The sequence below is a fragment of the Agelaius tricolor genome, unplaced genomic scaffold (assembly GCF_023055355.1).
Source record: "Agelaius tricolor isolate 1412-34295 unplaced genomic scaffold, bAgeTri1.0.p SCAF_27, whole genome shotgun sequence".
Taxonomy (NCBI): Eukaryota; Metazoa; Chordata; class Aves; order Passeriformes; family Icteridae; genus Agelaius; species Agelaius tricolor.
Window position 1 is genome coordinate 274,203 of NW_027269287.1, and position 12,152 is coordinate 286,354.

Here is a 12,152-nt window from a genome sequence, read left to right on the forward strand (position 1 = left end):
ACACATGATTTAATAATTTTATGTTGGAAAACAAGCAGCAGCCCTGTTACTGGACACTTTACTAGTAATGGATTACACCAACTTTTTTCTCTACCCAGAGAGAGATTCATACACAGAGTGCCCACCTTGCCCACAGTGCCTGGGGTGCAGAAGTTGTGGATGGATTTCACAGGCTCACTTCCTACCAGCAGCAGGGGTAAAGGATTCAGTGCATCTGTGTTGCTCAAGCAGATTCTCACATTTCGTTGATGAAACTTTCAGATTTTATTACTTTCAAGAGCATTATGGCCAACCTGGAGGAGTTTCATTACTTCACTGAAGATTAGTTGTATTTTCTCCTGAAAAAAACCCAACCCAAACAAAATCTACAGTGATGTAGTACGGGATCATTCTTACACCAGATTTCCAGTATTGACCTATAAATTCCTGGCTTCAGAGACTTGGATTATAATCCATGTCACACCCTTGGGTATGTAGGTTACACAAAAAAAAAGACTTGATAGTGCATGTAATTTTTATTAATACCTTCTCTGTACTAATGACATTTGGGCTGACTTGTGCTACTCAGCTTTTCAGTAGTGTTGGCTTTTCCAAGACTTTCCAGTGAAACAGTATCTGGCATATTCCAAGCATTCTTTCATACTTTGCCAGTCTTTTTAACATTTTCAATCCTTATGTTCTGAAATGCTCCACAATATTACACCCCTAAAAGCAAACATGAGAAAGCAAGTCCTTGTCTTGGACACACTGGCAGCCACATATAGATTTAACAAAGCCACCCACACCAAAATTTTTATTTTGTAGCTTCCACTTTGCTCTTTTTGATAAGAATATAGCCATCAGGGTGATCTCACTCTCACTGTTTCAGCTCTGCTTTCTGCTCTAAAGTCATTGTGCCAAACCTCCTTCTCAGCAGAAAGCCTGCTTCATTTTAACGGCAGGCTACAGGACAGCATTGCACAAGGAATTATTGCTACTCACAGCTCTGCAATCAGCACTTGGCGGCTTCTTCCCACATGCCCTTCTCAAGCTCAGAGGCTTTCACCACACAGGGAGATCCCAAACTTCCAGCAAAACACACTAGAAACCTGCAGGAAGCATTCCTAGCATTAAATGTTCTGTCAGGAATTTGACAATATCCAAGAACACTTTACACTTTCAAAAGGGCATCAAGGAAAGTCTATTATCCAGTACTGAATAATATGTTTTCTATTCTTTTGTCAGAATAGAAATATTCTATTCTAACAAAAGAATAGAAAACGTATTATTCAATACTGAATAAGAAACCCACAAATCTACAGAAACAAAACACAATTTTTCCTCTTTAAGAAGATTTAATCTTTTCTGTGCATGAATATTAAGCTGTAAATGTCTTTTTACAATAGAAAATCTAGAAGCCACTGCTAGAAGCCTGGAAAGTTATGTACTAATTACTTGCAGATGTAATGACAGACAGGAGAGCTAAACCATGCTAAAAGCGGCCATTATAATTTTAGCTTTTCCTCTTTTAATAACTGTCAGATTCTCCACTTTAAAAGACTGCAGAATAAAATGACTACATGTTGTTTGGGGTTTTTTGTCCTTGCAAAAACAGAAAGAAGGAAGGTACATAACCGGCTCCCTCAACCAGTTTGAGCAAGAATTCCTGTTTGCCTTTTTTGACACCACATCCATTCTGGACAGGAATGAATGGGCAACACAAAGGCCAAAAGTTACGTATGGGAACTCTTTACCCCTGAAATTAAATTCACAGTTTATGAAAAATCAGCTGAAAAATATTTCGAAATTCGCAATTAAGTAATATTATATACAGCGCAAACATTTAATAGGAAAAGCCAAAAATACCATGCTCCTGGGACATCTTTTGGTCATGGTGGTGCACGCTCCGGCCACTGACCAACTTCCATTGCTTTCATCTGGGAAAAAAAAGGGAGAAGACATATTTGGAAGAGCGACAGACACACGAACAGTACAAGGAGTCTAAAAGGACGTACTAGAGGTAAGTGCCCGATTTCGAAGACAAGCAGCGCCAATAACCACAGCCTCGCACCGCAGCTCCCTCAGCAGCCCCGGCCGCCGCGCCGCTCCCGGCGTGCCTGCCGCGGGGCGAACCATCCCTCCTGAAAAGGAGGGGGGCACTCCGTGCGCCGCCTCCACCTCTTCCCGCAGCGCAGCGGCCGCATACTGACTCTGCCGCAGACGCGAGGCTACAGATTCGGCCATCCACGCAGAAGTTCTGAGCAGGCGACGCCGCCCTGGAAAGGCGCCGGGGTGCAGATCAGCATCGGCTCTCCCCCCTGTCTTACCGCGGCGATGGAGGCGCCTCCGAGAGGGAGACAGTGTCGCATCTCGCTGTCTGCGCATGCGCAATGCCGCGCCCGCCGAGGCGTGTGGTGTTGTGGAGGGGAAGTTGCTGGTGCTTCCTGTTCCTTTTGGCAGCTCCCGGGGTTCCCGGGGCTTTTGTGGGGGCTCCGGGGGCTCCTGTGTTCCCTGTGCCCTCGCGGCGACGAGGCTGCGGCGGGCAAATTCCCGGGGTTCCCACGGTGAGGTGACTGCACGTAACACCCCATCCCGTGCACCGCTCGCTCGTGGTTGCGATGTCTTCAGGTTAAATTGTCTGTCCCCAGGCTGAACTCCCCTCGCCTTTTGTAAACATAACCAGTGCCCTCAGATGACATACAGTAGAAGTTGCTTAATAAAGAAAAGGACTGTGTTTGAAGAATTGCGCAAGGTTACATAACAGAAATAAATATGCATTAGGTGGACCGAGGATGTTTTGCTGTGTAAGCTGTGACCTTTTACCTTTCTGTGTGCTTGATTGGTGGAAGCCTCCACTTTGCTCCCTTGCAGAATATGCAATGTTTCTTTTCTAAACTTAGCTGTTATGTCTGTTCAGAGAGCCAAAATGTGCCTCATCCATCCCAGGAGCATCCTGCTGTTTGCTCCGCTGGGGGCACATGGAGAGAGGAACCGGTCTTGGTGCACACTACAGGTTGAGACAGCCCTCGATATTTAAGGCTTGAATGCTGGCAGAAGCTCAGCTCTGCCAGAGTGCATATTTTCCACATTTCCTGACCTTGTGTTCACACATTTGAAATCCTGTGAGAAGGGGAATCAGAGCAGGCAGGTACACCAGGAGGATAAACTGGCAGCGTGTCCAGGGAAGAGCAGGGTGAGGCTGGTGCCAGCTATAGGGAAACCTGTACAGCTCTACTACCTGCCTTGCTCTGATGGATTAAGCTATCATCTAACAAAAAATTCTACAACACTACTGATTCCCACACTTATAAATCCCACAGTTCACAATTTTCTGTGGGTGAAACACAAGACCTAAGGCGCAAGTTGGAATCTCTGTGCAGTTCACATCTGTGTGCCTGCTTCTTTGCTTGTGGAGTGGTCAGCATTTTCTTGCACTCAATGGGGTTTCACGTTCTTTGCTGGAATCCACCTTGCTCTGCTTCTTGGGGCTGCTGTGGTCTGCTTGCTTCTTTTGGCTCCTCCCTACCTGGGAATATCAGAGGAAGCACTTACACAGTGTCCAAAAGGCAGAGTTGCCAAGTCACTTCTGCAGGACAGCCTGGAGTGTGTTCTGCAGGTGTGTGTTCGCCTTAGCTAAATTACAGGAGGTTATGAGAAGGCTGCCTAATGCCCAGGAGGTTATGAGAAGGCTGCCTAATGCCCAGGCTGCAATGATTCATTGCAGCCAAGACATTAGGAGGAATAAAGACAAATAAAAAGTTAAGGGGCTAGCAGATGTCATCACTTAGAGCTTCTGGGAAAGCCTTCATACTTGCAGGGGTGCAACATTATTTGCTTTACAGAAATTAGCTTTTGCATCCTTATGCTTAGACATGTCTAAGCGTATATTAGTGCTCTGTTTATAGCACAAACTAAAATAACATCAACATTAATTTTAAACAGATTCACCTCTAATAGCTTTGGTTTGTCATTTTAAATTCTGTTTTGCACATGAGGAAGATGCACAATTGTCTTAGGCATTGTCTCAAGCCAAACTTATGCATGCATAAAGGTCAGCACTTTGAGTAAAGTGATACTTATAATTCACAAGTAGTGGTCTTAGAGGGACACAGATGAGATTGTAGGTGACAGTCAAGCTATTAAATCAGTGGAGATCTGTTACTCTGTGTTGCTGATACAGTCAAGTGTTGATTTGCTGCTCAGGGACAGCAGCTTGGACAGAAGTTTAAGTCAGATATAAGTAGGTTTTGATTATCTAAGTAAATAGTATAGTGAAGAAAAAGCTTTAAATGTCTGTGACATTTATTATTTTTGCCTGGGGATACAGGAGAACTTGATTGCTAAGTGTTCCATCTGTAGAACACTAACTGACTGTATGAACGATATGGTCACTTCAGGTGAACCCAGAAATTGTTACTGAGTCACAGAGTCACAGAATGGTCTGGGTTGGAAGGGACCTGCTTGTCCAAACTCTGTGCCATTGGCAAGGGCATCTTTCATAGACCAGGCTGCACAAAGACACCCTACCACCCTGGCTTTGAAGACTTCCAGTAATGGGCACATCCACAGCTTCCCTGGGCAATCTGACTCTATCCTCAGAGTAAAATTTGTTCCTTATGTCCGATTCTAATGTCTAAATTTCTCCTCTTTTAGTTTCCAACCATTGTTCATTGTTCTGTCACTACAGGCAATGGTAAAAAGCCTGTCTGTATTTTTCTTATAAGCTCCCTTTAAGTATCGAAAGGCTGCTTTAAAGTCTTCTCCAGGTTGAACAACACCAAGTCTTATGAACCCCCCCTCTCAAACCTGTTGAGGTCTCTTTGAAGAGAATCCCTTCTCTCAAGCCTTTCAGTTTGGTAAACTTGCTGAAGCAGTCATATACCATGAGAAAACAGTGATCAAAGCTTTTCAGATCATGAACAGGTTAGGGACATTGATCACACATCCTGTTTTTCTTTTCTTACTGAACAACTTGGAAGACAGTAAAAATAATCAGTGGCACAATTTACAAAAGACAGGAGATGATACTGCACAGCTGGATTTCTTTACTTTTTCAAACTGATTCATTTAGTCCTACTAGGGTTAGAATTTTCTGGAAAGTGGCAACATAATTCAAACTGGAATGACTTAATATGCTTCTCTTCTAGATGATCACAGTGAATCTGAATTCCTAATCTCTGAGTCTGTGATCATTTTATTTGTTACGAATATTCCCACAAAACCAGGACATGCTAGATTGAAGACATAACTAACAATAATTCTTAGTTACCTAGTAGATAAGAAAAACCTCTTGAGGTGGAAACAGAAACCACATTTAAATATGTGGGAGGTTTAACAGAAGGTTAAAGTGTGAGTCCTGCTTTGTCAGGTCTCACAGTTCTGTCCCAGCAGTTGGCCCTGTTGTTCAGATTATTTATTTTACATTTTGCATGGTTAGCAGGTTTGAATTATCTGCTCTGGTACAAAGCCCCGTTGTAGCTTTGTGGCCTCTTATGTGGAATTTGAGTTAAACCACTGTCCAGTACCATGCAGTGGTTGATGTATTCCAATTTGTCAACACAACCACAAGGCACAAGAGGACAACTTTGACCCTAGAGTGATTAAGAAAGAAAAGCTGAACCTACCTAGTGAAAGGCATAAGACACTCAGGTTTTTGTCTTTGAAGTTAACGGTAAGGTACTACTTTCTCTTTTGTTTCCTAAGCATGTGATCAATTATTTAATCACTGAAATTATTTTGCGGCTGCGCTGGTCTCTGGGTGTTGAGAGAGCGCCTGGTAAGCTCACCAGCCTAGCTCGCAGTGGAGGGGTGCCTGCTGGACTCAAAGTCCAGTCTGCGCCTTCGTGGGTCTTGGCCGCTCCACAGGCACAACGGCGAAGTGCACGGAGAAAAGAAGGGAGGACTCCGAGGTCAGTTGGAACAAGGTCAGGTTTATTGAGCCCAACCGGGCGAGACAGGAACGTCTGCTAACAGCTGAGGAGGGGAGCCTCGGAGACAAGAAAATGTGAATGCCCCTCACTTATAAATGCAGGGGGTGGGTACAGGTGGGACTTACAACAAACCAATCAAAGTACAGAAGAAATAGATACATTTCTGAATGGCAGGCAAAATCATTGAATGAAGCAAGCTTAGGGGAGGGGCCCCTGACCCTTGACCAATCACCCGACGTTCTGGGAAGAAGAATCTAGAAGAAGGGGAAGGGAAGCCGGGTGATGGAAAGGGGGCCTGGGGTGGAGAAAACAAAGATACATTTTCGAAACCATAGGAACGGGGGAGGGACTAGGAGATTGGCAGACAACGATCTGGGATAGGGGAATTCCGGGCAGGGCCACTGACAGATGAATGGGGAGGAACTGGGGCAAACCAAAAACAGGACACAACATCTCCCCCTTTTTTGTTTAAAAAGGAGGGGAAGGGGAACTGTTAATTTTCTTTCACAAGTTGGTTAACTAACAAGGTAAAAGGTTTCCAAACTTTGGCGACTCTTAAAATGAAGCAGTCTCTGGATTTTGTTAGTTTTCTGGAGCATACAACTCTCGGCTGTCGCAGCAGGATTCTACTTGCTCATCTTGGGAGGAGACGTCTTCCCAGGTGTTTTCTTCTGGAAGGTGGTAAGAGGCTTCGACCGGGAAGGCATTTGGGGCTTGAATGACTCTGTCAATCAGCTGCTTCACCAGTTTCCAGAGGACAGCTCCAGCGACTAAAATGACAAGCAGGGTGAAGCAAAGGTACAAAACAGACTTCAAAATTGACCCAACCCAGCCAGAAAGTCCCCACTTTGTAAACAGGTCCCCCAGCCAATCAGATGTTTGTTGTTTTATGTTAGAGATGAGGCTGTGCATTTTGTCAATGGCGATCCTTGCGTCTTCAGCCCGGGACGATAAATTCATGCAGCAGAGTCCTTTGAATTCTTCACACCGGTGATTGTGTAGCAGCAACAGAAAATCTATTGCGGCTCGGTTTTGCAAGGTCGCTTTCCTTGTTATTTCTTCATCAGATAGGAGGTCTGAAAGCATGGCTGAGGTAAAATTCGCTTGCTTCTCAACCCAACACTCTAGGTGGGCCAATTCACCTAGAGACTTTGCAATGGACACCCACGGCAGAAAGATGGTGAGTGCAACAATTTTTGGTTTCGCCCAATGTTCAATTACAGAGTCGCAGTCTGGGTCTAATTCTTTTAGATCTCTTTTTGCGCGGGTCCAATTGGAAGCCGAATCAAGACTGTAACTCTTGTTTCGCCAATCGTAAATTTGGGTAATGTTGGGTGTTAGCAGCGACAGCCACCCGAATGCGCATGGTCCTCCTATATGGTGAGAGGGGATGCCTGCCCAGGCTCGGCCTCCGCAAATCATGAAAATGCCCCGGGGGAGGGCTAACGGCTTTCCGCCTGGGGTGGAGGAAAGTGGTATCTTGATGGGCTTTTTGCACCACTGAGCTGCTTGATATCTAGAATCAGCGGGGTTCAACACCGTATAGCCTTTCTCCTCAGGACGAGGTGTGAATCGAAACAAAATACAAACAGGGGCCACGGCGGAGCCAAGCAGGTGGAGTTCTTGGGGTTCGGAATCCAAGGGGGCGAGCCCCTGGACTCCGTCTCTCCAGGCACTCCAAAAAGCGGCAATGGCGCCGCGGGTGGTGGATAGGGAAAATGCATAATTGAAAGGAGGGGGCAACTCATTGGAAGGGAGAGGGATCCCCACAAGGCATGACGACATGGGGTCTTCTGCTGCTCCGGTGTCTAAACAGATGTGATCTTGTCCCAGGGCCTCTGCAAGAGTTCGCCAGACATTTGCCTTCGGCTGGGGGACAATCCACGCGCCGATCACAGGAGGCGCGGACCACAGGGTGACCAGGAACAGGGCGAGGCAGACTTGGGTCTGGGCCATGCCTGAAATGAAACTGAAAGCAACTACAGTTAGATATGAAAAGGTTCAAAGGCCAGGTGGTTTTGCAATAAATGTGTGGTGTAACTCGAGAGGTGGTGAAGTAGGGTCAGGGGGTCTCCGCTTCCGCCTCCAACTTGCTACCTTGACTTGACTGACCGTCGTTTTGTCTCTCACTCCTTTCAGCAAGTAGGGCCGAACCCATTTGGAAGGAACCCATTTGGGGCCTGAGGGGGTGGAGACGCAGGCATAACCTCTCCCCCAGGTGATGAAATCAAATGGTCCTTCAGTTTTCCAGGTCTCCGGGTCTTTGATAAGAACCGGGGGCCTGGACTTTTGGTGCAGCTGGTCGTGTCTACTGAAGTGTCTTATCATGGGCGGGTTGAGATTCTCAAATGAGCAATTGAGGAAATTTAGAGTGAACATTGCTCGCGCGAGACGGATGTGGGGAGGCTCTACTTTCATTGCCGATTTTTGATGTTCAAGAACCTTTTTCAGGCTCTGGTGAGCTCTCTCCACCATGGCCTGGCCTGTCGGGGAATAGGGGATGCCGGTTCTGTGCTCTATTCCCCATTGCTGCAGGAAACTCCGCAACTCCTTGGAAGTATATGCAGGTCTGTTGTCTGTTTTGATGAGCTTAGGGATGCCCAGGACAGCGAACGCTTGAAGCAGGTGCTTCTCGCAGTCCGCCGCTTTCTCTCCTGTGTGGGCAGAGGCATAGACAGCGCTGGAAAAGGTGTCAATAGAAACATGGACAAAGCTCAGCCGGCCAAACGTGGGGATGTGGGTGACATCTGTCTGCCACACTTTGCAACTCGACAAGCCTCGGGGATTCGTCCCCAAGCTCATTGTTGGCATTTGATGGGACTGACACTGGGGACATGTCGCCACAATTGCTCTGGCCTGTTCACGGGTGAGATTGAACTGACGAACTAGGCCAGGCGCGTTCTGGTGAAATTGCTGGTGGCTGATCTTGGCTTCCGGATCAGGTCTGCCACCAGCTCGAGTGGGTGTGACATCCTCTTGGACCGATGGTGGCTGAGGAACACCCACTCTATGATCAAGAGGGGGTCTCTCGAGCCCTGGTCCTTGTTCTTCTTGATGTTGCTGTCCCACTGGAAGATCAACCCATGAAGATGTGGCGGTTTCCCCAATACAACAAATCGGAAGGGCAGACCCGGCTGGTATCGGTGGGCCTGCCTGGCCGAAATTGAGCTTTGAATCTTTTCTAGCGCTGCCTGGGCCTCCGGGGTAAGGGTCCTAGGAGAACACAGCTCCTCTCCCCCCTTCAATAAATTGAAAAGGGGGGCTAGGTCTTCGGTAGGAATACCCAGCCAAGGTCTTACCCAGTTTAAAGACCCACACAGTTGATGGACATCAGCTAAGCTCTTAATATTTGTTTTGATCGCCAATTTTTGCAGAACAATGGTCTGCTTTGTGATTTCCAGGCCTAGGTACTTCCAAGGCGGCATCCTTTGAATTTTGTCTTGTGCGAGTTCGAACCCTGCAGCAATCAACGCATTGGTTGTCAAGTCAAGCGCATGGGCTAACAGGTCGTCGGTTGGCGCACTAATTAAAATATCATCCATGTAATGGTGGATGATGACGTCACCCGCAGTTGCACGGATCGGGGACAGCAGGGAAGCAACATACCACTGGCAGATCACCAGGCTGTTCTTCATGCCCTGGGGAAGAACTCGCCAGTGGTAGCGCTTGCCTGGGGCTTCACGGTTGATGGAGGGAACCGTGAAGGCAAAACGTGGTGCATCGTCTGGGTGTAGGGGAATTTGAAAAAAGCAATCTTTTATATCAACTATAGCCAATTGCCAATTTCGGGGGAGCATTGCTGGGGAGGGCATCCCTGGTTGAAGAGACCCCATGTCTTTGATCACAGCGTTAATTTGTCTGAGGTCGTGCAGGAGCCGCCACTTGTCTTTGTTGGGCTTTTTTATAACAAACACTGGGGAGTTCCATGGTGACATGGACTCCACCAGGTGGCCTTTGAGCACTTGCTCCTGCACAAGCTCGTTGAGCGCCGCTAATTTTTGTTTATTGAGCGGCCACTGAGCCACCTGTACTGGTGTATCTGAAAGCCAATCCAGCTTCCAGGTGGGGCGCTCATCAGTGGCCACTGCCCAAAAAACCTGGGGGGCTGCCGGTAGTTCAATTTTGGCTCCCCACTGGGCCAGCAGGTCTCTTCCCCACAGGGGCTCTATGAAATCTAAAACAAACAGACGGACTGAAGCCAATTGTCCGTCTGGCTCCGTAATTTGCACAACGCTCTTTGACTGACGGGCCAATTGAAGACCCCCTACGCCACGGATCTGCCCAGGGACGCTTTGCAAATCCCAATGTGATGGCCACTCCTGAGAGGGAATGACCGTGACATCTGCCCCGGTGTCCAACAGGCCATGCATTGTGACCTGTTCTCCTCCTCTCGCAATACGACAGGTGATTTTTGGTTTTTCTTTACTGAGTACTTGTGCCCAAGCTACTGAGTGTGTTACCTCTTCTGCTTTAGCTGGTGAGCTTGGGGTTATAGATGGCTCTGGCACTTGGATGGCTTGGGCGATGACTTGCCCTTTGGGCAAGAAGAGAGGAGGACGGACACAGTACAACAGAAGCGAGAATTGTTCCGCGTCTGCTGGTAACAGGCCCGGGACAATGTTCACCTCTGGCGGGGTCGTCTTTGTGTCACCGACTACAACATACCTGCAGCACATCCGTTCCCAACCTGGAAGACACTCCGGAGACACTGAGGCTTGGTAGTACTCTGTGGAGCAAATGTAGAGGTGCTCCTTGAGCTGCAGTCTGAAGGAGGAAACACAAGACGATGTTGTTAGATTTGGTCGAGATTGGATTGCGGTCAAGCTAGAACAAGTGTCAAGTCCGGCAGTTGGAGGCAAAGTCCCACCATTCCCCCCTTTTTTTCTAGAAGCTTTGGCACCAAGACCCGCCTCACTTATGTCTCGGCGCAGGGGGGCACTGCGCTGACTAACTAGTTTTTTTGCACCGGCTTCCCCGATGCTTCCCGCTGCCCCCTTTTAAATTCATGGAACTCTTTCCGGAGTGGGCACTGAGGCATCCAGTGACCTATTTTGCCGCAGAGATGGCACGGTGCAGCAGGCTGGGTGGACGTCGGAAGAGCTGGCTGCGGAGATGGGCGGCTGGCAGGACAGCAGTCAGGGGACGGTGTCTCTTCGACAGCAGCGACGGACGGACGAAACGGCTGCTTGGGACGACTGTTGATGACTTGTGGCGTTCCTGCAGAAGATGGTACTAAAACTTTTTTCCCGCAAACTTCGAGCATTGCTCGGAGAGCGGGCGGGGGCTCCAAGGGAAGGCTGTTGATTGCATCACGGCATGCTGGGTTAGCGTTCAGGAACGCTACTTCTTTTAGAAGTTCGGCCCGCACGCTCTCGCCTTCAACTTGATAGTTAATCGATTTTCGGAGCCTCTCGACGAACTCTAAGAAGGGTTCCTCTGCGCCCTGCAACACTCTAGAATACGGCACTTGAGGAGCTGCTGCTCGCAGCCCTAGGAACGCTTTTTCAGCCGCTTTGGCTGTTTGCTGCAATGCTTCTAGGGGGATGGCCCTCGCTTGGGAGGGTCCATCTGCCCAGTTCCCGGTCCCTAACAAATGATCTACTGAGAGCACACCCCCATCAGCATCTAAACCAGAGTTCGGGCTGTCCCACAGGGATGGGAGGATTCTCAGGATTTCTTTTCTCCATGCTCCTTCCCAGAGAACTTGCTCTGTGGGATTGAGGAAGCAGGAGAAAACTCGCCGAAGGTCAGCTGGTGTAACTGCTGCCTCTGACAAGGTGGCCTGGAGAATCCCTCGGAAGTATTCAGACTCCCGCCCAAACTCTTTTTGAGCTTTACAAAGCTCTTTCATGAGGGTGTGCAGGAAGGGGACCCACTGGGCCTGCGTCCTGTTCTCCCCCACCGGGTAGTACGTAACCGGAGCTGCTGTTGGAATGGCAGCAGGCTCTAGTTGCCGGCTCCCCACTCCCCCCCCCCCCCCCCCCCGGATGCTGAACCGTGGGAACCGGAAGAGGGAGAGTGGGAACCGGAGGTCAGAGAGGAGGAGGCGGAGCTTTGGAACTGGGCGGGAGGCATGACAGGTGACAGCGCTGCCTTCTGGGCGGAGGTGGGAGGATCTAGGAGGAAAGGTGGAGGAGGAGGAAGGGGAGGAGATGGAGGAGGAGTGGAAGGCGGAGACGGGGGAGGAGGAAGGGGAGGAGAAGGGGAGGGACAGGGACGAGGTGGGTTTTGGGAAGGAGACGG

General features: G+C 48.6%; 1 protein-coding gene and 1 non-coding gene across 2 annotated transcripts; both read right to left on the minus strand.

The window, feature by feature from the left end:
* Positions 1 to 1,574: 1,574 nt before the first annotated feature.
* Positions 1,575 to 1,707, minus strand: LOC139600514 (small nucleolar RNA SNORA13). Its single transcript, XR_011682590.1, has one exon. It is a non-coding gene; the product is annotated as a small nucleolar RNA SNORA13 (small nucleolar RNA).
* Positions 1,708 to 6,495: 4,788 nt separating this feature from the next.
* Positions 6,496 to 11,851, minus strand: LOC139600449 (endogenous retrovirus group K member 5 Gag polyprotein-like). The gene is made up of 2 exons (XM_071448601.1): positions 10,575 to 11,851; positions 6,496 to 7,878 (listed from the first exon to the last, which is right to left on the minus strand). The coding sequence occupies exon 1, from the start codon at positions 11,758 to 11,760 to the stop codon at positions 10,861 to 10,863; it is 900 nt and encodes a 299-aa protein (XP_071304702.1). The 5' UTR covers positions 11,761 to 11,851; the 3' UTR covers positions 6,496 to 7,878; positions 10,575 to 10,860.
* Between the last annotated feature and the right edge of the window lie 301 nt (positions 11,852 to 12,152).